The sequence below is a fragment of the Ambystoma mexicanum genome, chromosome 10 (assembly GCF_040938575.1).
Source record: "Ambystoma mexicanum isolate Mex_15411 chromosome 10, UKY_AmexF1_1, whole genome shotgun sequence".
Lineage (NCBI taxonomy): Eukaryota > Metazoa > Chordata > Amphibia > Caudata > Ambystomatidae > Ambystoma > Ambystoma mexicanum.
Genome location: NC_090932.1, coordinates 524,185,994 through 524,211,962, shown reverse-complemented (window position 1 = coordinate 524,211,962; position 25,969 = coordinate 524,185,994). Strand labels below are relative to the sequence as shown.

At 43.0% G+C, this 25,969-nt stretch overlaps 1 protein-coding gene across 1 annotated transcript in view; it reads right to left on the bottom strand.

The window, feature by feature from the left end:
- Positions 1–25,310, bottom strand: part of NEU4 (neuraminidase 4) — an 82,267-nt gene extending 56,957 nt beyond the window's left edge. Inside the window, exon 1 of the mRNA XM_069618092.1 lies at positions 25,096–25,310. Within this exon, the coding sequence (XP_069474193.1) occupies positions 25,096–25,296 (201 nt within the window). The 5' untranslated portion in view covers positions 25,297–25,310. The remainder of the gene's footprint in view (positions 1–25,095) is intronic.
- Positions 25,311–25,969: the final 659 nt, after the last annotated feature.

Genomic DNA, 25,969 nt, shown 5'->3' with positions numbered 1-25,969 from the left:
AAGAGTGTAGAATCATTGTTTTTATGTCAAGCTATAATTTTACATTTAGAAAAAAAGGTGGGTGGCGAGGCGCGCACTCCAGTTCCCAGTCAAAATAGACCTGATACAAAAAGTAACTGGGTTAGATCCCAAAATCAATTTAACAATTATTAACAGGGTTGAATCCCAAAACATAGAAAAAAGTAATAACATGGATGGATCCCATCTGCTGTTCAATTGCTCTGTTTTTCTTCTTTTCCTCCTAGCGCTTTCCTGTCTCACACATTCATCAGGGAGGTTGTGCTGATATTCAGGTGATTCCAATTAGCAGTTTTTATAGTCTCTACGATACAAGTGAGTCGATGTTCACTACGTTTTTGTCTTACTTTGAAGTTGCTTAGCAGAGAAAGGGCAAAAGGCCTAAAACTTTGTGTAATTTTCCACCGTTGAGAATAATTAACCAGTTGAATACATTGTGATTTATGAGTATTAGTAGTGCAAGATTTGAATATTTTAGGAAAAGTGGTTAATTCCAAGACTCACAAAATTTGATCACCCGACCCACTCAGACCAATGATGTACACCAACTTAACATGTGTGTGCAGATCTACGGCAAAAATAGTATAATTATATTGTGTGGGCACAACAGTGTAGAAAAACACCTAGGGTGCGCTATTCAAAGGACACGTGGTCCAGAACACTGTCCGACCGTTAGTGCTAAACCTGATATCACAAACGAACGGTCATGGAATAATTATTGAACAGAAATTCCCATACATATACTATCTAGGTAAAACTCATGCACACATATACGCTCTCCCTACTGGGAAGAACCCCCGGTCCCTGTCTAAAGGTGCCTTCTCTCCCTAGGCTGTGAGTGGTGTACCGCCTATCTAAAAGGGATAGAGAAGAGGCTTGCCCTATCACATATTCTTTCATTCCATTGACTTTAACCAAAAAAATAAAAAACAATATGATATAGGTTACAAAAAGACTATTCTAAAGAGATACAATGTCAATTATATCTGTCTCTGTCTGAGTGGTTGTGCACTGTGCTCACACCAGGATTTCCATATATGTTTTAATTACCATTGCTAGGAGGCAGTCACTGCCACTGTAAACCTATAAATTGTTATCAGCAATATAAAATGCTCTCAACAAAGAACAAAAGATAAATCTACTACGGGCTAATAAAGCTCTCTGATTAAAATGTCACTGTTCCTGGACATGTCCTGATTCAATTCTATTGGACATTGTCCTCAGCAAAGTCGCTCATGCCGTTTGTGGTCGACCGGTTTCAATGATACATATAATTGGGATTATCTTCTTCAGGACCTGTATTTTATCAAGGAAAGCTTCCTTCTAGAGATCGTCGTATTGATTTTAGCAGCACTTCAGCTACCGAGGGGGAAGCAGAAGGCAGAGAATCAGGGGATAGGAAGAACCCCTGAGAAATATCCAAGTGCCACCATGCTCCAGGATATTAAAGTATGCAACTAATTTGTGTACTTCTTAATCATAAAATAGCTCTGTTCTATAGAATAAATGGATACCATCTATTGGCTCCGATATCATCCACTTGTAACGTGTGGGAAAGGGAAGGGGGTGTGAATATTAAATTCAGTCTCAAAAAGTGGACTCCCATGTCCAGAAAAGAGAGAAAGAAACATGCCAGAATCGTACTATAGTAGCTTTCATGCCTCAATGTTGAAAACGCACTAGTGTGTGTGTGTGTGTGTGTGTGTGTGTGTGTGTCACCAATGTAAACAGTGGCTCCAGAGGCGATAACTGGAGTCCTTACCCAACAGCCGTCTGGAGGTGGCTGGAAAGCAAGTGAGTTGTTGCAGTCAGGTGGATTAGCCAGAATCCGATCTTACTAGGGGTGGGACGTAATCTTCCTATCTACAGTAATCAGAGATATCAAGATACACGAATACTGATTGTGAACACTGAAATTTCATTGGACAGTCTATTCAAATGAAGCTTGTCAAATTACCTTTGGTGTAGGTGACAGGGGCTTGTAAATGCAGGAATCCCTCTCTCAAGGGCTGCTATCAGACGGATGTCAATGATTGAGTGCACGTGTCCTTACAGTGCTGTAAGGAAAGAAAACTCCCATTAATCATTGTCTATTGTATTGTGCAAGAGCCTCTGCAAGTACTCTGGGCACATTCGTGCTCTGAAATGTGATCCAGTCTGCTTACCTACAGGCGTTGCAAGAACCCTCTAACGCTGCGACCTACCACAGAGAACGTACATGTTGGAGCTGGCGGCGCGCGTACAAATGATATCATTGCAGTCATAAGCTAGGCTGCGTGGATCCTCTATGGGGACCCATCTTGGGTGAGGGTACCGCCTCCCCAATGTTGATGGAGAAATGGAATGCTGTACTTAGTATTGCAAAAGGATATGCAGGAATATGTCCCAGAATCGCGATGGTTAAAGAGAAGAATATCTGGTGAAGTTTTACCATTGAAAACTGAAAAATATACTTTGGTCTCCTGGTCACATGGTGTAGATGATCGGCATCTAGGGACAGGGGCTGGAGGGGTACTTACAAATTAGAGATTTCATTGCCGGTATAGCAATAAAGACACGAGAAAGTGGAATTATCAGGGGCACTAGGGCATCTCAATAGACCCCATGCCTAGTGTTGGAATGGAGTAAAACTCCTATCAGTTAGTCACAGAAAGACAGCAGGAATATAGATTTTCATATGGATTTTCATACAGCCATGCATATATTTGCACATAAAGCAAGAATGCACGTAGCCTGAAAAAACTAACAATCACTGGCATATGTGATACAAGGATCACCAAATCACTAGGTGAGTTGCTGACAGTTCTAGAAACAGTGGATGGAGATCTTCGTAGAACATGGACATAGGGGGCAGCTCTCTTGCACATAGATCTCAGGGTGCTCATGGTGTCAACTATGTCATCCATGCATAACTGCCAATTCATTCCATTGTATCTGTTCATTCAGACCATCTCTATTGGTCTTGAGTCTGAAAATCCAACTTTGTTCTCTCTTTAGTAACATGTTATGCAAGTTGCCCCCACAACTGGGTAGATGTATTTTTTTAATCACTGTCCATCTAAAGTCATTTGCACCATGTCCGGCTTGTATAAAGTGGGTAACAAGAGGGGCAGTGATCTTTTTAGTTTGTATGCATGATTTGTGTTCAATCATCCTGGTCTTGACATTTCTCAGTGTCATGCCTACATATCTCAAATTACATGGACATCAGCGTTCTTTGTATCCAGGGTGTTTTTAAACCTACGTCTATCTGTGTGCTCCGGCGTGTTTGTGGGCACATGGTGCAGTTGCCACATGGGGCATGGCCTGTAAGGGGGTTGGTATTCCAAAGGGTCATTTGTGCTGGGTCGCTGGTCTGCTGCTCTTGTAATATTTTGACCATTTGTCGCAAATGTTGGCTCTGCGCTTCAAGACGAAGGCTGGCTCCTGCACAGGGTGGTCTCCTGTGTTTAAGATAGGCCAAAGTGTTTTGATTTTACGCTTGATCTGGTTAAAAAGAGGTGAGTAGCTAAATACTGCCGTAATGTTATCCTGTGCCGGTGGCTTGCGATGTTGTTGCAAAGTAATGGCTCTAGGAATATTACGGGTGCATTTGTATGTTGTATTAACTATGTGTTGCGGATACCCTCTCTGGGCTAGTTGTGTTTTTAGTTCCTTGGCTTGTTTCACATAGTCCCCCGTGTTGATGCAGAGTCTTCTATACCTTAAAAATTGCCTAAAGGGCAAGTTTTCTCTAAGGGCTCTTGGATGGTAGCTGGAAAACGTTAAGAGCGAGTTTCTGTCTGTTTATTTTTTGTACACCCTTGATACTAGTCGTCCATTCTCACTAGTGATGGCTAAATCTAGGAAATGGGTAACTTCTTTGCTTGGTTCGATGGTAAAACACAGATGTGTGTTACATGTGTTGATCCAAGTGTGGAATTCGGATAACTGCTGTTGTGTCCCTTTAAAAATCATGAACACATCATCGATATAACGACACCAGATGGAAATGTTGTTCAGAAAGGGATTAGTTGCATGATAAATGTTATCCTTTTCAAATGCATCCACATATAAATTCGCCAAGCTGGGGGCAAATGTTGCCCCCATGGCGGTGACTGAGATTTGTTGGTAGAATATTTCATTACAAATAAGGACATTTTTGCTGTGTGCAATCTTGGCCAATTCAATGATAAATGAAGATGGTACTTGATGTAGATCAATTCCTGAATCCAATAGGTTTTTGACCATGGATAAAGTCGCTGCTTGGGGCATCTTAGTATATAAACAGTGTAACCAGCACCAACATTACAAACAATTAACCTCAACCAAATGTATGATTATCATGAGCTTTATTTTGACATCACAAAGCACCATGGACCAAGCACAAACTTCAGACTTTTCTGAAGAAGAAGCTACCTAGATCGTTGTTTAAAATAAAAAATAAACATAGTGCAATATTTAAAGAACAAAACAGAGTCATTCTTTATAATAATAGGAATACATAGTGAAACAATAGACACATGTCAGGCTACAAGCTGCCAACCTTGGCAAATTTTACTAAAATCAATGGATTTTACAAGGATTGCAGTTGTTAATTAAGCCAACCTTATTCAGCGACAGTAAACATTACATAATGTGGGGCACATCATTCGTAACAATTCTTTCTTGGATTACATTTTTACTAACACAAAGGGTATTTCACAAACAATTAAAATTCTAGATATTGAGGTGAATGAGCTCATGGAAACATTACAAGGATTTAAAATACAGCAAGAGTTGGTGTTGATACAAGAAAATGTAGTCAAACACCAAAGGGATTATTCAGATAAACTGATCAAGACAAAGTTGCATAAGTTTAAAAGAGATGCAATACCCTATACATATGATTTGGTACACGCATTGCTTGATGATTTACTGACACAACATAAGTTCACCTACAATTCTAGAAAGACATTTCTCTTAGAAATAATGTATTCTACTCACATAGACATGAAAAATGCACGTCTTTAATCATAAATATAAAGAAACATTGATTAGATATATATCCATACACACCTCTTATATAAAAAATGAATTTTTGTATATTTTCCATCTTATTCCATCACCAATATTCAATAAGAATCTTGGTATACTATATATTATAGGGCAGTGGTCGCCGCTCTATAGTTAAGGTGAGACGTGACTTATATAGGAAATAGAAAAAATTAATTGCTAATAACTTTTGACTCGTGCAATGGATTTGGCTGAACTTTTGAAGACAATTTTGTAAGCTTGATACTACCCCATCCTGGTCCCCCCAGACTGAAAAGTTTGGGAAAGAGTTGTTAAAAAAATAAAAAAGTTATTAAGAAAACAAAAAAAAAACACTTTCGGCCTACTCCCCATTCATTTTTGCATAGACAATAAAGGTACATGGATCCCAAAATCAATGGATCCGCCCTGTCTGTTTGTTCACCCCCTGCAGATGGTGGCAGCAATTAACATAACTAACATACTAATAGAGTATACTTCAAACAGGCCCATATGGGGCCTCGCTGCAATGGCTAAAACAAAGGACACAGGAAAACCCCAACAACCTTTGATATGCACTGGGCCAATCCAAGTCCAGCTCCTGCCTCTCAGTATCAAAACCAATCACCTGTCATGTCTGGGACTATGTGTTTACAGTAGGCAAACCCCTGCAGAGGGACACCATTCAGAAGGTGTGAATATGTGGATTGATGGAGACAGAAAGTCTGTTCTCGATGCAGCTTCAATGGAGACCTGACGCTTTAATCAGGAACCACAGGTAACTCCATTAAGTAGAGACCTTTTGATCCACAACATACAGGAAAATGAATGGGACTTAGCATTACATGCTTTCACCCCTTTACCTTTTCTGTTGCTAATGCACTCTGGTTATGACCTCATGCATACACGAGATTGTTGGTGGGGACCCAGGATTGGTTCATCAAGGTAGGCTTAGCGTACATCAATCACTGTGGCCTATTTGGCTTTAAAAGGGGGCCGAACCCCTCTTTTGAGCAGATCATCTGAAGACTTTGCAAGGAGTAGCAAGAAGAACTCAGCATTGGATCCCGGCTGAAGGTGCAGTCTGACTTACAGCTTTTGACAGTGAAGGAAGGCCTGGATTTCCAAGAGGGAAGCAAGACCCCCACACCTAAACATCTCCCAGGAAAGAGAGGGAGATACTGAAAAGAAAGGACCCTCCAGCAGCTCCAGAACTGGTACCCAGCCAGCACAGAGCGTGCCCTGCTAGGCTCTGCAGCAAGCTTCCTAGGTGGGAAGTGCCAGAGAGTCTCTGAACCCAAGCAGGACAAGGTTGGTGCCTGCAACACTCTCCTCAGCTTTGGGCCGCCTGCCTTAAAGGACGACACAAGCCCAGTGAAGAAGCTAGGAGGAGTGCATTCACAAGCATCAACCAGCGTCCGCCTTAAAGGACATTTTTGAGCCAGTCAAGCCCCTAGAGCTTATCCTCCACACTTAATCTGTTGGTTGTCTCCATGACCATCAGTCTGGCTTTAGAGCCTCAGGAGGCACGGAAACTGCTCTTCTGAACACACGTAAAGACCTGCTCTTAAATCTTGACTCTAGCTCTCCCTCCATCCTCATTCTTCTTGATCCCTCCTCTGCTTTTGATATGGTAAACCACACAATCCTGATCTCCTGTCTCCGTGATACCCTTGGCATCACAGACCAGGCCTTGGCGTGGCTAGCCTCCTTTCTCTCTCATGGTCCTTCCCAGGTGGAATTCGGGTTCTTTCTCTTCGCTATCACTCTCTCTACTTGTGGTATTCACCAAGGTTCTAATCTATAGACCAGCTTTACCAATGTCTACATGGCCCCTTTTGCCCACAAGATCTCTGCCTTCACCTCCAACTTTCAGTGTTCTGCGGATGACACACAGCTATCTTTCAGGCTACCCTCTGCCTCCTTCTCCTCCTCGCTCATTCCTGACTGTCTGTCCGCAATTCAGTCCTGGTGTGCAGCTAATGATCTCTGCCTTAATGCAAGTAAGACAGAGATCATCCTCATTGAGACCCCTGCTTTCCCACTTTCACTATGGCCGGCCTCTCTTGGTCCTGTGCCCTCACACAACAGTGAGGCAAAAAATCTTGGGGTCATCTTTGACTCGATTCTCTCCTTCACTTCTGACATCTCGGACACCTCCAAAAAGTCCAACTATCAACTGAACCTCCTCAAACGTGTTCTACCTTTTCTCACCATCCCCCAGAGGCTCACTATCTCCAGAGCCCTGGTTCTCTCCAGACTGGACTACTGCAACCGTCTCTTTCTCAATCTTCCCACTGCTACTCTCGGACCTCTTCAACTTATCCAGAACAGAACCGCAAGACTTATCCTTGGCCTCAAGCACAGGTACCGCATCTCTCTGGCGCTGAAATCTCTCCACTGGCTGCAAGGATCAAGTTCAAGTCCCTCTGCATAATCCACAAGGCTTTTTGTGGACAGGGCCCATAATATCTACAATGGTCTCTTCCTAAATGCTCTCCTTCTAAAGCCCTCCGCTCGGCCTCCTCCAACTTTCTACGGGTGAGCCATTTTTCCAAATAGAGATTTGGGGGTAGATCCCTATGCTCTGCAGGTGCCTCCTTCTGGTACAGCCTCCTTGCCTCTCTATGTCTTGAGCAGGAACTCCTTAAGTTCCGGAAACTCCTCAAGACGTTCCTCTTATCTTCCTCTTTCTCACACCCTCTCCCCTGCTAACTTCCCTTTTCTCTCTCTTGCTCCCCTCCTTCTTTCTCTTCCCAACCTGCTCAGTTCACTGACTGGTTGCCTGGTGCACCTCCAGAGCCGCACAGGTCCCAGGATTCCTCTCCAGTCCTGCACTTGCCTCTGGGCTTCTACACTCTGCTTGGCACTACTGCACTTGGAATACGCTTCACAAGAGGGGCAACCACTCTGCACTTAACTCAGGCCTTTTCTGGACTGGGCACACGCCCCCCCCACACGCACTTCCTGTCTGTGCACTTGCACAACTGTGAACGTACTAGGCCTAGCAAGTTTGTCTGTTCCGTCCTCCCTCTGTCTCCTTTCCCTTGCTTGTTTGTACCTGAATTACTCTACCATAGTCGTATAAGTGACAGCCAACTACCAATCTGAAATGTCACTGGGTGTTAGTTTATTGTTCTGTGTCATTTCCCCCTCCACCCACTTCTCGGATATGGGTTGTTTTACCTAAACAACTTGACCCATTTGACCTAATTCTTTTGACCTAATTGTTTTCACCTACTGCTGAGGGAGACCCCCCGCAATCCCTTCTAATGCAGGGGAGACCCCCCACACCTCTCCCCCGACATCCTCCCACCTCAACCTATTCCCTTACCCCACCCCACAACTATTTTTTTTATTAAAGTGTACCATTTGATCTACCGAAGTAGGTCAAAAAGATGCGGTCAAATGGGAATAGGTCAAGTTGGCATTAGGCCCACTCTTTGTCATGCACTTGCACTATCTGACTAGTCGTTAGGCATAGTTGTTAGTTTATTGATAGTATGCTCTTCTCCCCCCTTCCCTCATTCCCTCCTGTCATGCACTTGCACTAGTTGAAATTCCTCTGACCTAGTATGCTAGTTTTTTGTTAAGATCATTCGGAATCTTCAAGGCCTAAGAATGACAACTGTATTCCCTTGTTCCCTTCCCGCCATGAAGCGCTTTGAAGCACTTCACTTGTGTATAAGCGCTTTACATATAAACAATTACAATTACAACGACTGGACCAGTGACTGTTGTTAGGCCGCAGTCGCTCACGCTGTCCAAGACGCCTCGACCAGTGTTTCAGACCCGCCAACCAGCACCGAGAAAAAGATCCCTGACCCTAAGCCACTGTGTAGGCCATCCTGCAGCCGTCCATCAAGCCTTACTTGCCATACTGCCTGCCGCCTGATACCAAAGGCCCCTAGTAACATTTAGAGACTCATTGCTTCCTTTGTGCTGAAACCAGGTATCCTTGAACTATTGCAATTAGTTACTTTACCGACTACCCTCTTGTCAGTATCCAGAGTGCATTCCCTTTCCTTCTTGAAACTGTCTGTCCTCTGCATTCCTTTACATGGTAAGTTGTATTTTGTAGTGTGCTAGACCTGTCTGTTATGATAATAATGAAGTAGATATTTTTAAAGAACCTTGACTTTACAGTCCCTTTTATAATTGGGTAATAATTTTATTTTTGTTGTGTTGCAACTAACCATCGATCCACGACCTTGCAGAGACAAGCCTGCTGTTCCGTCCACGTTACCAAAATTGGACAAGGAGGTTTAGAATTTGCTTGTGTTTCCAATCTGTTCGGATCCCTTCTGGCGTACTAGAGGTGTGGGGCTGATTGATGGTTTAGAAACCGATATTCATCCTTGGAACACTGCTGCCCCGGAAGTTGATTCATTACAGATCGAAACTGCCATCTTGTGCTAATCTTATCTATTGGTCTATCGCCCTAACTTCAAGTGCCCTCACAGCAGTAATATCAGATCACCCGCCCCTCAAGCTGACATCATTAGATGCCTACGTCGATTGGCACAACTCCTGCATGTCTCATTTGAATGTCCTCTGTGCGCAAATCTATTGACGTGTTTCCATGGAAATGTCAAGACAACTTTTTCCTCGATAAGTATCAACAAACCCTTTCCGATCAGACAACATTAGAGTTTCTTCTTCCTTCCTGTCAGTCTATTTCATTCCGAGCCTCCACGACTTCTTTTCGCTATGTTCAGCTATCTACCAAGTACGACATACTGAGAACAGACACTACCTCAAATGAATTAACTGTGTTAGCGCTTTATATTTAAACATTTTCTTTTTAAACTTTGTTATTCATTGGTCATGATACAAGCAACATGATACAGAGTTATAAACATACAGTGTGCAACATGTCTACCGAGACCAAGACATGAAGATGTACAAATATAAATCAAATTTGGTTTAAGAGCTATCACTTTCAGAGACCATCTAACACAAATAAATTCTGAAAGGGGCCCAAATCTCCTTAGGCGGCATGTCATATGTACAGAAAGAACAAATTGCTCTTCACACTCATTAACATACGTTAGCTTGCGAAGCCAATCGTCCAGATTAGGTGCATTTCTTGACTTCCAACACTTAAATATGCATTTCTTAGCCACAACACATGCAACATTAAACAACCTTCTTGTAGTCTCAGAGGATTTGCCAATGTCACCAAACAAGTACTTAAGAGGTCCAGAGAGGATGGGATGTGGATGTCTTCTATGACCTCAGCTACTCTTCCCCAGAATGACGCAATCAGGGGACATGACCAATATATATGGAAGGCATCAGCCTGAAGACTACCACATTTCAAACATTCAACAGTACAGTTTTCCATGAATTTAGTCATTCTAGCGGGGGTGTAGTGTAATTGGTTCAGGATTTTGAACAGAATCAAATGCAACCCTGCATTCAAAGGTATCGTTTTAGTTAGTTGACAGTATTTGCGCCATTTATCCTCCCCAATCGAGGTTCCTACACTCACCTCCCATATTGTTTTAAAGGAGTTCTGTGGAGGAATATGAGATTGTATTAACCCATATAATCTGGACACTCGGTTTTTCGTACCCTCATTAGACATGATGGTTCTTATGCATTTGTGTGATTCTGGTTCTTCCTGGAATGATGGCGACCTCTTACGGAACACAGCTCTCATTCGGTGGTATTGTAGCAATTTCAACTATCCCCCCCAATAGTATTCACAAAATCCCTTTGAGTGACATGCTCTCCCTCAGAGTACATATCGCCTGTTTTCAATTGCTTGGTAGGGTGCCAAGACCTTTGTAGCATCTCGTCGAAGGTGGTGGAAATCCCCGGAAAGCACCACAGTGGAGCACCTCGGTCATAGGGCATCTCTACATTGATTTTCACAAAGGTTTTCGACCATGCATTGACAGTGTTGCTAACAGGGACAAATGAACAGGAGTCCCTATGTTTTACACTAAATATAACTGAACTGAGGTCAGTAGGGGATGCAGCATATCTTTCCAATGGCATGTGTGTAGCTGTGTCTCCAGTGTTACACCAATATCTTGCAAATTGGGCTTGAGACACCAAGTAATAGAGTTCAAAGTTAGGTGCTGTCAGTCCACCACTTATATAGGGTTCAGCTAGTTTATGTCAGTGTATCCTGGCTACGCCAGGTCCCCAAACAAATGTAGTAGCCAGTGATTTGAGTTTGGCGAAGAAGGGCCTTCCTACCCATACTGGGATATTACAAAAAAATATATAATAATTTTGGGAGGACCACCATTTTCAAAAGTGCCACCCGCCCATACAGTGAAATTGGGAGTTTTGCCCATAACCGTAGCTTTGTAGACAGTTGTTGCAAATAGGTATCATAAGTGTCTGCAAACAATGACTGCTGTCACACAATACCATAATACTCAAGTACCGGAAACAAATCGGTGCCCATTTAAACCCCCTCTATGCTGGGTGGTTGCATGGTGATGGATGTGATAGGGAACAATTCTGATTTGGAATCATTTATTCTATAGCTGGAGTATTGAGAAAATGTATGGATGTCGTTCATTATGGGTTCAAGGTTGTGTTCAGGGTCTCTGACATATAGGAGGGTATCATCGGCATCTAGCAATGTTATCTGTGGGGAACTGCTTATTCCAATCCCCCTATGTCCATGTACCTGTCTAACAAGGCCATCCATGGGTTTGATGGTAAGGGCGCAGAGTACTGGGGAGAAGGGGCAGCCCTGTCTGGTCCCCCTCCTGAGGGAAAATAATGCTGACAGTGTTTGGGTTGTTAGAACTTTAGCGCCCGGTCTAGTATAAAGGCGGCATACACAGCTGAGAAAGTAAGGGCCAATCCCAAACCAACCCAGCACCCTGAACAAATATCTCTGCGACACAGAATCAAATGCATTTCGGCATCTAAGGCCGCCACCACAGCGAACGCGCCAGGACTCACCTGTGCCATCACCCCAAACAACCAACAGAGATTCAATTTGGTCAATCTTGCGGGAATAAACCCTGATTGGTCCGTATGCACCAAGTGGGGCATACTTGGGTGAAGCCTGCAGCCTGGATTTTTGTGAATATTTTCACATCTGTATTAATCAATGATAGTGGCCTATAGGAGGCCATATCGTGTGGGAGTCTGTGAGTAACAAAGTAATGATAGCTTCACGCATCAACTGTGGAAGTAAGCCCTGTTCCATTGATTCCCCCCATACCCTCAGAAGGGTAGGTGCAAACTCCTGGTGGAATTCCTAATATAATTCGATCCCCAGGCTATCCGACCCCAGTGATTTCCTGGACGCCAGCAACTTGATGGCATTAAGAATCTTGTCTTGTGTTATGGGTTGATCCAAAGCAAGTTTGGCTTCGGGCGAGATCATGGGGAGTCCCAATGCTGCCAAGTATCTAGCGAGTTCATCGTCTGTGACCTCGTCCCGATTGGAATATAGCGTTGAATAGAAATGTGTAAATGCGTCATTTATATCTTTGTCATGGGTTATGATTGAACCATCTGCAGTTTCAATCCCTGTGATGGGGTTGTGCTAACTCTCAGCTTTTAACAGGTTAGCCAGTGATCTGCCAGATTTACCTCCTTGTCCATACCTGCGAGCCCTCACTGGGGTGGCCATATACAATACCTCTCTATCTGCCAATTTGCGGAATTCACCTAGTAGTTCATGGATCCGGGCTAGAGTCTCCTCCTTATGTGTTGTACTATATCTGTTCTCGTGCTCCCATAGCTGGTATTCGATTTGGCCAACTTCTCTCCTAATACTTTTGAGTGATCTGGAGGTCTTGGCCATAGTAATACCCCTGATGCAAACTTTGAAAGTCTCCCAAAGCACCATATGGGTGCAAACGGATCCAACATTAATGGCAAAATATTGCCGCAATTTCATCATGTAAGGCCTCAGACACACAGGGGTCTCTAAGAATGGCTGACGGCATCCTCCATTGTGGTGCTTGTGGTGGTGAGTCGTAAAGCTCCAGAGGCAGAGACCGGGGAGTGGTCAGACACGTGGAAGGCTCTCGGAGCTCTGTACCATACTGGCAATCAAGGTGGATAAAAAACAATAATCTATACAGGACTTCGAATCATGCTGTGTGGAATAGTACGAGAACTCCTTGTTATCTGGATGCAGTGTTCTCCACACATCAGTGAGGGGCAGCTGCACTAAAATTTGATATAATGTGTTAGCTGCTTTTGTAAGTACCCGTGGGGCATCAGAGGACCGATCCAGTTTTAAGTTAAGAATGGTGTTAAAGTCCCCCACACCCCCAAATTACCCAGGTCTCATCTAATGGGATAAGCATGTCCACGATTGTCCGGTAAAATTCCGGGTGATCCAGATTAGGTCCGTAAGTATTGACCAATACAGTTGGATTTCCAGCAATCACGCCAAAAACGAGTACATATCTTCCCAGATGGTCAATCTTGCTTCTAGTGAACCGGAAACCTACTGAGGGATGGATAAGAGTGAGTACACCCCTAGCCTGTGTAGAGTATTCTGTGTAGTACCTCAACACACCCCAACTGTGAGCAAAGGAAGTATTCACTTTCTGTAGAGCATGTGTCTCCTGCAGCATCAGGATCTGTGGGCCATTTCTTGACACCTATGCACTAACTTTCCATGCCTTACCCGGGTTGTTAAGCCCCAAACATTCCAGGTCATCAGCTTAATTTGCAGCCCTTTGCCTACGGGGCCTGCAGATGCCATTTACAATAAGCTCTCCTAACTGATGCAATATGTGCACAGTTATAGTTCATACATTTCTTTGCAACATGACCATTATTTTCTAAACATTTAACTGTTACAAAATTCCTTGTTTTTCCCCCCCTGCCTTCCCACCCCCAAAACGTATCAACCGTCTTATTGGGGAAGCTGTTCACGCCACATCTCCCAATGAACAACCCAGACCAATCAAACTCCGGTTCAGGTTTATAGCTAGGACTGAATAAAGTCTGGACCCATCCCACCACCCGCACCAACCACCCCAACTAGATGATGTAACCCCTGTAACTCTTGGAACTTTCCTGAGGTGCGTATGCTGCAGCAATCATGCCAGCCATAGCCGCATGCCACCGCCCGTGCATTTCTGACTCAAATGTATTGGTGCTACCCAAGTCTCGTAATGTAAACATAAAGGATATAACAGTTGACATAGTTCAATCTGCAGGATTGCTTCTTTAGTCATCCGGCCTCAGTCTTTTGTTTTGGTCTAGATTTCAGTCTCGAGGTGGAATCGGGATAGAGGATTCAACATAATACATGGCCTCAGTAGGGTTTTCAAAAAAATTTGCTCTGCCACCATACTGTATCCACACCTTCCCTCGGGAAGATCAAAGCGTATGGAATCCAGCTTAGTCTAAGTTGTCTCTTCACCGGATCGTATGACCTCCTCTGGGCCTGTGAGCCAGCAGTAAAATCTGGATATATGTGAATGTTGCTTTCTTCATATCTCAACGTCCCCAGCTCTCTGAACATTCTAAGGATTAAGTCTCTGTCTCAGTAATTCAACAGCTTCGCTATAATGGTATGCGGGGGGCCTGGTTTTTGGGTCGGGGCCAGGGTATGATGAGCCCGCTCTATTAAGAACTGTTCTGAAAAAGAAGCTGTGGGAAATAGGGTCTTCAAAAGTGACTCTTCGGAAATGTCCATCTTTTGCATGCAGATTCTGGAACTCCAACAATTCGTACATTGTTCCTCCTGAACCTCAACTCCAAATCTTCACATTTGCCCCTTATCTTGGACATCTCCCCCTTTAAGTGTGTTATGTCTTGATCATGTTGATTCACCTTGTCCTCAGTCACACTTATTCTGCCTTCAGTTTCTGTTATCCGAGCGCTCTCCTGCTCCAGTTCTGCCTTCAGTGACCCAATTGTTGCTACTATGTCATCAAGTTTAACATTCACGGATAGCAAGCCTGACTGTACAGTTGATAGTAGATGGTCTCCTCTAGGATTACCGGCTGATGTTAATGGGGCATTGCTATCCAGAGACGCCACCACACTTGCCGCCGGGTTCTAGGAGTTGGTGAAAGAATCCATGGGGCCTTTCTTCTTGTCGCCTGCACCTTTTGTCATTGTCAATGGGTTGTTCAGAGAATGACCCACTAGGCCGAATCAGGTCTTCTCAGCAGTTCCCAAAAGGATATAGACAGTGGAAAGCTTTGTAGGGGGCCAGTTCGGCCTCTTCCTCTCAAGTATTAATACCAGGTAGTCTCCTTTCCTGTCTAGTTGGTGAAAGTGTTCTAGCCGTTGCTTGTGTGTTATCCCGTTTGAGATTCAAGATTCTGTGGCCGGTTGACAATTAGGCTTTTCTACCTTTCACTTAGGGCAATACTTCGCTAGTTATTGAATAAAGCCTCAGGGCTAAAGGAAGCCGTCTGTGTAATGGTAACTCTCTCCTTAGAGCCAGTGCTCATTGTGCGTGTCTTTTCCGGTTAACACTATGAAATTCAGGATGAATTGAAGTCTCCCTTGGATGGAGGCCCTGCACCATGCAACCGAATTGTCCCATGCAGCGTGACCCAATTGGGTTTAGCACAATGTTAAGAAGTTGGGGGGTCAGTGTTGTAAAGTCTGCAGTTCCCTGCAGATGCATACAGTTGCGCAGTTCCTGGAGCTGATTTTGGATGGGGTCTGCTGGTCGGATAAATGTACATTAGTTATGTATTAGAACGCTACTGCAGTTTCAGCCCATGCTGAGTTTCTGCACTGCTACCATTTGCATGTGTCTCATTTGCTACACTTCTTAAGAAGTAGGATGGACTGTTACCTCCCTCGTATTTAGAGCTTAGCTCCGTGAACTAGGAGCCACACATTCACCTCTCCTGACCCCGCTAGTGTTGCTTTCAGCATCCCAGGCCTGGGGGCTCAGGCTATGCCCCTCACGGATCAATCCGTTGATTCCATGGTTAATGTTATGTAGCAGCCCATTCTAGAGATAATTCCAATATAAGGAGGGTACTAGCACCTAGGGAACCATGCGACTCGCTGGGGATAGGGATTTGCCTGCACTCTCCCAGTTACGCAGGGCTGGCCATCTGGTGTCTTTGCCCTCGTGGCTGCAAGGCTATGCGCGTATAACATACCTCCAGTGATTACTGCTGTGCCCGACTTCGCCGGTACCCTGCCCCGAGCGGGCCTCAAAGAGTATTGGGTTCCTGTGGTCATATTAGGTGGGAGTCAGAAAGCAGCAGTGGCCTCCGCCCGCAGCTGTAGTCTGTTGTACGAATATGTTGCGTGTCCCCCATTATAGGGCGGTAGTCGCGGCATCTCTTTCCGCTCTCACTATCAGTGGGGCATCCTCACAGGTAGCACAAGGCCTGCCACACAAGAAGCGCTGCAGGGACGCACTTTTTCCTGCGTAGGTTGCTGTCCCCAGTGAGGCAGTCAAGGGCACCCGCACCACTGCCGTTCTCGATCCCACTGAGAGAGGAGGCGGTATGTGTTTTTTCGTCGGAGGGGGTCCCAGTCTGTTCCTCCGACCTCTCCAAGCTTTGTTGATGTTGGCAATCCTGGCGGCGCAGCAGCAATGCAGGTGAAACAAGACTCCACTGTGATATTCCACAGCTGGCTCCGCCCACATTCCGGCCTTCAGAGCCGCACTCTTTCCCCCAGCAGGAAGCCTGATGCGGGCCCTGATCCCTGTCCTGTCGGGCAACTGTCAACCTGAAATCTTCGGCCGCCGCAGAGCGGGAGAAGCCCAGAGCGAGACAGCTCCTGTCCAAAGTCCTCCGCTGTTGATATTCTTGTCTCCATGCTAAAAGGTAGCACCATGAAGGATCTTTTCTTGTTCAGGATGTGTCCCGAGATGGAGGCCTGTGGTCAGGTAGCCATTTCCTAGCTGCGCAACAGCACCCCCTATATTTAAACTTTTTAAATATAATTTACAAATGTCTTTATTAAACCATTTAACATTTTTATATTTACATGACTTCTTTTTTCTCTATGGGTTTTGGAAAAATGTCTGTCTCTTCTAATAATTTGATTTAACCTTGCATTTTAAACTAAAACTTCATTGCCTTACTTTTGCCAAATTACAAATCTTTAACTTTTTCTCCCACAGTTGCTTTTCAATACTCAAGAATTATGGCAACAATACCTATAGGAGCCGGAGTGTACAGAAGAGGAAATGCTTGAGAGAGATAGAAGGCAAAAAAGATGGGAAATGCACTGTAAGTCGTGAAGATCAATCAAAGGATCCTGATCCTATTTGCATTGAAGACGTTTCCCTTTGTGTGCCTTCCTTCGATGTGAGGTAATGCCAACTTTAGTCGAGAACTGCTGTTGCAGAGAAAGCTCTGGCTGCTTGGCCAAGCTATTTCACATTGTATTTACCGACGTAGCATTAAAATGTATTTTCCTTTAAAGTTAAAAAAACATTTACCTATGTTCCTATCTTTAATTGTTCGAAACGGTGTACACTATTCTAGATCAGCCTTACTTGAAAAGAATTGTATTGTCAGTACTTCAGTACTTTACTCGCAAAGGTACTTTTTCAAACATACTAATCCCTTGCATTTTAGATGAAAGTCCTAATAAGATCAATACATATATTGAATTCATTCAACAAAACGTTTTCTGTATTTGTTCCACAGATGGTACAGGCTTGTGGCCTATCGAGCGTTCACATGGTGGATTTATGGAATACTCGGATTCAGAGATCAACAAATAATACCTGCCTGTGTGGTTCGGGCCATTTGTGAAGAATTTCCTAGTGACTCCGGACACTACACCGGATTTATACAGACCACAACACAGTATAATTTGAAGTTGGTATATTCCATGAACCTTTCCTTTAAAAAGTTAGCATTTTACTAACACGATTCACTTACAATAAAAAAAGTATGCATATAATAATTGTGCATTGGATTTTTTCTAATTATTTCAATTTACTATGTGTTTCATTTACACTTTTCAGTTTTCCTTTCAAACCTCAAGATTTCGACAACAACATAAATCAGGGTGCATAAACTGCAGTGAAAATAAAAAATAATCTGTGCTTGTATTAAAAGGTCAAATGAAAATGGTATTCTTTTCATTTATTCACACGCTACTTTTTGCCTACATATATTCTATATTAGAATACATTCTATTTCTGAACAAACAAAGCATTCAATGAAACAGTTAACAAGTTAACAATGATAACACTTTAACTGTCATAGTAAATAAAATCAATGTGGTAATATGACAATTGAAGTAATTTATAAGTAACCAACACCTCCAAATATAATTTTCTAAAACATATGCCATACCTTCTACATCAAAAAAGTTTACTGCTACTAAAATCAATAATTTTTCATATTCAAACTATATCATAATGTATCTAAAGAGTTATCCCTTATCAATGCACTCATTTATTCAAAGCCTTTAATGTTTTTATTTTTTATTTTTGGGCCATCAGGTCCAACACATTGTAAGTGAATGTACAACTCAACGTGTTCTAGCGTCTATCAAGAATTGTCCATCGAGGACCTGTTGTCACCATACTCCCCTTTGAAGACCCCGTCCCTGCAATCAACATATCTCAGTGTTCTTTGACAAGGTTTTGGGCCTATTGCACTTGCCTCATCCACATCCATCCCCCCTGTAGTATCAATGGCAGTTGTCATCTGCGACTGTGCGCTTGCAAGTCGGCTGGGTGGACAGGAAGGCACAAGGTGCGGAATACCATGTAGCAGTCAAAGGAGTCTTGCCTCTAGGGACCATTGTCCACATGGCCACCGCAGACAGTGTGTCTTCAAACTCCCCTTTGAAGGCCTTGTCTCTGCAATCAACATATCTCTATGTCTTTTGATGAGGTTCCGGGGCTTATTGCACTCTCCTCATCCACATCCATTCCCCCTCCAGTATCTGTGGCAGTTGTCACCTGTGACCGTGCACTCGCAAGGGGGCTGGGTGGATAGGAATGCACAAGGTGCCGAATGCATGTAGGAGTCAAAGGAGTCAAAGGAGTATTGCCTCTAATGACAATTGTCCATATGGCCACAGCAGACCCAGTGTCTCCATACTCCCCTTTGAAAACCCTGTCCCTGCAATCAAAATGTCTCTATGTCCTTTGATGAGGTTCCAGGCCTATTGAGCTCACCTCATCCACATCCACCGGCCTCCAGTATCATATGACTGTGTGCTCGCAAGGGGGCTGGATGGATGGGAAGGCACACTGTGTAGAAACCCATGTAGAAGTCAAAGGAGTCTTGCTTCTAGGGACCATTGTCGACATGGCCACTGCAGACATAGGGCCTCATTACACGGTATGCGGTAACCATGGCGCTATTAGCGTCATGGTTGCCGCCAATATTTTACTGTGTCCGCCTTTATGGATGCCGGAATTACCGCCCTACTCCAAGGTGAGCGGGGGCGGTAATTCCCCATTCACCAAGGCACTTCCCCATTCCCATATTTGCCACCATACGGCTCAATGGGAATGGGGAAGGAGCTCATTACGGTACTGCAAATTGCGGTACCATAATTAGCACCAAGGTCCCTTTGCGGACCCGTTCCTTAACGGCTGCTAAAACCAGCCGTTGAAGTCGGGTCCGGCAAAGGGACCTTGTAGTAAGGCGGTAAGGGTTTACCGGTACCGGTGCCCTTACCGGTAAACCCTTACCGCATTCTGTGTAATGAGGCCCATAGTGTCTACATACTCCACTTTGAAGACCCTGTCCCTGCAAACATATCTTCAACATATCTCTGCGTCCTTTGACAAGGTTTCAGGCCTATTGCGCTAACATCATCCACATCCATCCCCCTTCCAGTATTAATGGCAGTTGTCACCTGTGACCGTGCACTCGCAAGGCAGGTCGGTGGATGGGAAGGTACATGGTGTTGAATACCATGTAGAAGTCAAAGGAATCCTGCCTCCGTGGACCATTGCTACCATACTCCCCTTTGAAGACCCTGTCCCTGCAATCAACATGTGTATGTGACCATTCACAAGACCCTGTACTCTTCCACTCACTTAATCCTTATACACCCATGCCCTTATCAAAGGCACTAATCACATGAGAGCATGCACTTGCAATAGTTGGTTGTGGATGCCCACATTGTTCTTTGAAATTTGATGCCATCAAACCCTTACCGCCATCAATCTTTAAACATACCCAAAAAAAAACTTTTAAAAAGTCCAACTAAATTTAGGGGCAGTCCGTTCACACTACAAATTCACATACAGACCCACTTTTCTAAGCATTTATAAACTCCTTCAAACTTAGCAAAAAAACCTCTCTGCTGTCTAAAACAGATATCATCATCGCACCGCTTCTTATCCCCTTGCTGAATCACCTTGTCAAATTTTTCCTATTACAGGTAATAGAACTCTTGGCTGTGTCGTCGTGGTCAACTTGGTACTTTTATAGTGCTTTTTCTCAATTTCCATCCAATTTTTACATTCATGTATCTGAATGGCTTCTCTATTATCAACCTTTCAAAGTATTACCATCTCTTGAATTGGCACGTCACATGACAGTGTAGAATTTAATCTTTTGATCATCCCATTTATATTTCGGTGGCACCAAAGATCAGTGTACCACTAATACATTTCTGGGTGTGACAGACAATTGACTTTAAAGTATTTTGTTTGCCTGTCTGGTCAGACTATGTTATAGTGCAGTTACCAAACTGTGCAGCACTTTGTTTTTGAAAGATTGGTGTTGGTTGAATTAATCACTATCATACATAACTATTTTAATTTTCTAATATCAGCCATGTCAAAACTCCTGGTACAGTTATGCATTTTTGTTTCCGAGGACGAGAGGGGCAGCATGCACTTCTCTGAAGAAATGTACAAACCAGCAGAGGTCACCAAAAAGCGTTGCCTCAGGCTCCTTCACAAATTACTTTCCAATGCTGTTCCAACTGTATTTCAGCATACACTGAGGCAGGTGAGTAAGGAACGTTGAAAGATTGGCCTACTTGCATATAGACACAGTTGTGTATATATATATATTTTTTTAAAAATGTGACAATTTATTGAACTTCTATTTCAATTAGTTAATGAGATGAATTGGTTTGGGTTTTTGTGTAATATTGGTATATATGTTTTATTGCCAATTTATCTACAGTGTTAAAATGTACACATATTTTTAAATTGTACACTTTGCTCATGACTAAATCCATACTTTTGAGATACACAAAAAGTTCACTGCAATGCGAGCATTTCTAAAAACTTAAATATCAGTAAATGAAAAATTGTTATTTTACAAAATATGATGATTACAATGTCTGCCATTACGTAGACAACACTGATGGAAGTCCAGACCGTTACCACTGAGGAAACGATAGACACCTCAAATATCAAAATGGTGAGCCATACTGACATGTCTGTGAACTGATTTATAGTGTGTTAAATTGTCTATTTTAATCCATCAAAAATACTATGATTGTGGAAAAATGACATGGAAAATGTTATTCTCAAAATGACCTATGTATTAATATAATGTTGCTCGACATCTCGAGTGGAGTGCCAGTCAGGAAAATCAACATGACAATGCATCTTATTTTTAGTGTTGATAATTGAATCTGTTTATTTTTGAAGGATGTCAGCATAGTGCTAACTCTAACGCCAATTCCCTGTGAAGTTCAACAGGTACATGCAAAATCAATTAATTTTAAAATGTTATATTTACTTCCACTGTGTAACTTTATCTTTTTAAAGAATACCTTTTTTAATGTTTTTACTAAAAATCTCTTCAAGCGATTTACTGTTTTTGTGTTGCATGGATAACTAATGGTGGAAAATGAACAATCAGGCAACTTTACTTATGAAGATGTAATATTTGTGATCAAACATTTAATGCCCTAACTACTATCCAATTTGTATTGAATGTGTTGTTATGTTCAAGTAGTCTACTACTGAAGCAGTCGAGATGGAAGATACACATGGACCACAGGTATTCAAATAATACTGATAGTCACCATTTATCAGCTATTGTACCTTTAATGTACTCTGATTGTGAAGCGCTTTCCATATTCAAATTGTGTTCTTGTTGTAATTGTATGTATGTTTCGTGAAATGGAATATTATTACTACTGTTTACAACTTTTTGTGAATGCTCTGTTACAGTTGGGTGATGAAAACCGGAGTAAATACCATAAATGCTTTTCAGTTATTTTTAAAGTGGTTGTTTAGAAATTGTTTAGTTGGTGTTCGATTGTAAGATTGATATTCATATGTTCAGTAAGTGTGACATAAATAATTCTTGTTTAATGAATTAGAGGCCTACGAAGAAGAACAGCATGAAGAGTCAGACCACACCACTAACAAATGATCTTGCTTGCCAAACCAATGTGAATTGGGAGCAACTAATGTTTGAGGTTGAGCATGCTCGTACCAAGGTCCAGAGTCAGGATGCCGATGTCCAGTGGCTGGAATTTGAATTGAATATCACGAGCGAAGCATGGAAAGTAACAATAGAGCATTGTTACATCACACAAAGTCCACAAGAACTGACAGACAACACTGAAAATGTTTCAACATTACTTGCAGATCCTCTCACACAATCCAAACCCTTGAAACAATTTCAATCCAAGAAAGCCATAATGTTCCCTGTTTCCCCAATACATTCTGAACATCACAAAATGTCACATAATGAAATAACTGAAGCATCTACAGAATTGATTGACGACTATGTCAAACAAGTGTCAAAAGGGGCAAAGGATGGGTTAGCCGAGCTAAGGATAAGGGTGCTTTCTGTAGAAAGGGCAAGAGTGTGAATGAGGGTCGAGAGTGCTAGGAAGGTTTCCAGGGAGAATCAGGGTGCTCATTTTCAAAGTGATTAATAAAACTGAATGCAGGCATTGCATGAGTTTTTGTATGTTGGGGTGAGGGGAAATTAGAGAGTTCTGGAAAATTGCCATGGGTAGGCAGAAGTATGTCTGTAAGGGGAGAGTACTTGGCTAAGGCATGGTTGGTCCAAGGGTATCAAACAACATGTAAGTAGTTCATTAGGTGTTCGAGTGCAGCTCTTTCTCAATGGTCAGAGGTGAAAGTACTCTCTTTGAACTCACTCACTTCACACCTACTTCCTTGTACCGTTACCATGTTGGGTGGCTGACAATGCAAAACAGGGCCAGATTTAAATGTCTTCTCCTGGTTCACAAATCCATCTATGGTAAGGCACTACTGTATCTACACTCCTCTACCCAACTGTACAAGCCTTCTCGTTATCTCTGCTCTGCCTCCTCAACAACCCTTGTGGCTCCTCGCCCTCCATGAACTTCCTCTCGCTTCTGCTCCTTCTCTCATCTTGCTCCACTTGCATGGGATTCTCTTCCCTGAACATCCGAGAAACCGTCCGCACAGATTTGTTCAAAACCAAACTAAAAGCCTACTTCCTCGCCTTTTAGTTACCCTGTTAACATACCCCTTATCTGCCTGCTAGCTAACATGTTTCCCTTACCTCTAGCCTGCCTCTGTCACTCACTTCCTCTTCATTCACACTAACACTTCACCCATCATGGTCAAATCCCAAGCACAGCTTGCAGTACCACCTATCTGCACTTAAAAATGCCCAAAATTCATTGTCCTTAATATATGTACTTCTACTTATGTATTGTCCCCGGTGACTGTTCCATTTATTCCCTTCCACAACCTGGTCAGAATGTCCCTCCAAAATACCCCATTGTAATAAACTCACAGCTTCTGATTTCTTATCACTTGTACTTTCTTTTGTGATCAAAAAAGCATTGTTCCTCCTGTATATAGATACATAAATAAAATGAAATACCCATGTCTGTAGCATGTACTTGGATGGTGGGGCAGCCCAAGGTTGAGGTGGGGGCTCTAAGGCATTTGATTTGAAGAATAAAGTTTAATTGAACATTTGAAAAATGAGTGACGTGGGGATAGTGTAGACATCATTTTGGAACCAGTCAAAGAGTGGATCGACTGATGTATGAGCTTCCAGGTCGATATTATGGTTCGATTAGGAGAGGTGACCAGTGGGAGAGGGAGCTGTGAATAAAGGTGTGAGTACAATAATGCAGCTATGGATAAGGGTGTGGTTAGAGGGACAAGGGTCAATTGATACAGCATTATTGCTTAGGATGCTGGGAGGAGGATGCAGGAATCATTGGAAGTGGGTGGTTGTTGGTGAGGACTTGGTCTGAAAGCAATTTAACAGTTCTATGCTAATGGAATTGAGTATTGATGAGCATTGAGAGCAATATTAAACTTAATAAGCACCAGAAAGGTAATGGCAGAGGTTATGGAATTTGGGACCAACTCACATTGTGTATATTTCCCATTGAGCAGAAAGGCAGCAATGAAGGGCAATATCCTGTGAGATGGGGGCCGTGATCTGCTTAAATATACCAGGGTTGATTCAGGAAATTAGGAGGATTTTCAAAGATGCAACTGATTCTTAAATCCCTAAAAAAAGGTAGAAGGGGTGAATTAGTTACTGGCATGGCCGGTCATTTTGCTGAGTTCAGGTTTTCATCAGTGTAATTAAATATAGAGGAGAATGGGAGTTAAAGAGGTCAGTAATGAGTACAATGTTTTTATAAATGGAGCTTTTGGTATCATGTTGGTTGAACAAAGCATGTTCCATTCCAGAGATAGTATAACTTCACCAGTTCAGTCTGTGGGCAGTTTCATGCTAAGGAGTTAGGGTTATATTCCTGAAGGAAGGTCAGAATTGGGAGTGTTTACTCAATTGGGGGCATTACACGCATGATGGTTAAGAAGAACGCCAAGTGAAAGGTGTGGCCAGATCTAGGAGTGGAGTGCTGTCTGAAGCCTAGGTTGCCCGATGAGTCTCAGGGCTGTTGCTTTCTTAGGTTGATTAGTGCCACCAGCTATCACACAATCAGGAGGGCTGATGGGTAGGGGAGAGATGAGGCCAAGCGGTCCAAGTATCCATTTGCTATCCACGTTGGGGCTGAAGTTCAGAGGAGACATAATTAGGGAGAGTCTCAAACTACAGGGCTGTTGTAAGGAATTATAGGTTTGGAAAGAGAAAAATGTAAGGTTATTTTTGAAGATCACAGCTTCACTTTCACTACCCTATTCTCTTGCTTTTTCACCACTCTACCACATTCCTATTATTTCCTTTATACTTTCAGTGGCTTCCTCAACTATGGAGATTTTCTTACCTCCACATATGTCTTGTAGAACGTTCCCTGGCGCAAGACCAGCAGGTTGGCGTGGGCATCATCAGCACTCAGTCGCTCTTCAGCAAAGGCCAGCAAAGTGGCAGAGCGAGGAACATACAGCAGCGACGGAACCCGATAGGTGACACCATTACGTTCCTTCTCAAAGAGCACAGTGCGTGCAGGGAAATATCGGGATCCCATTGTGCATCACAATAAAAAAACTATAGGGAAACAAAGAGGAAACAGAGTATCAACGCTACTGGAGAAAGAAGAAAGACATTGCATAACGCTCTGTAGGAGTAGGGGCTCTGAATTTTAGCAGTGAGTCTCATTTTAGCATGCTCATGTCAGCGTGGGTTTGAACTGCAATAGGGGCCCAGGGAGTGAAACTCATTTCTGGACTCAACTCAATTCTGGACTCAAGAGTGTGAGTCTCAGGAAAAATTAAATAGATGCGAATGCACAGAGCACATGATTGAAATTGCACGTTGCTTCAGGATGATGTTTAAATGGACTGGGTTGTACTGAACATAATACTAATATAAATTAACATACTAACCCAACCCCAGTTAACACGTAACTGAATCCCTTAATAACATTTAGTGCAAATTACTCCATGATGAAATAGGTTGAAGGTGATTGGGAAAATGCAGGATGCTCTTTTTAAATGGGAAATTAAACATGCAGGCTGAATTTGCGCTGGGTGATAAAAAGAATTTGAAGATCTGTTCCACTGAAAATAGGGCAATGTGTAGAGCAGAAAGCTCAAGGAGAGATGTATCTTTTGCTCTCCAGCTTTGAAATCAAGTGCCATATTAGAGGAGTGATCTGCTCAAGGGGAGGTGTTTCCCTTGAGTGACAGGGGGATTTAATA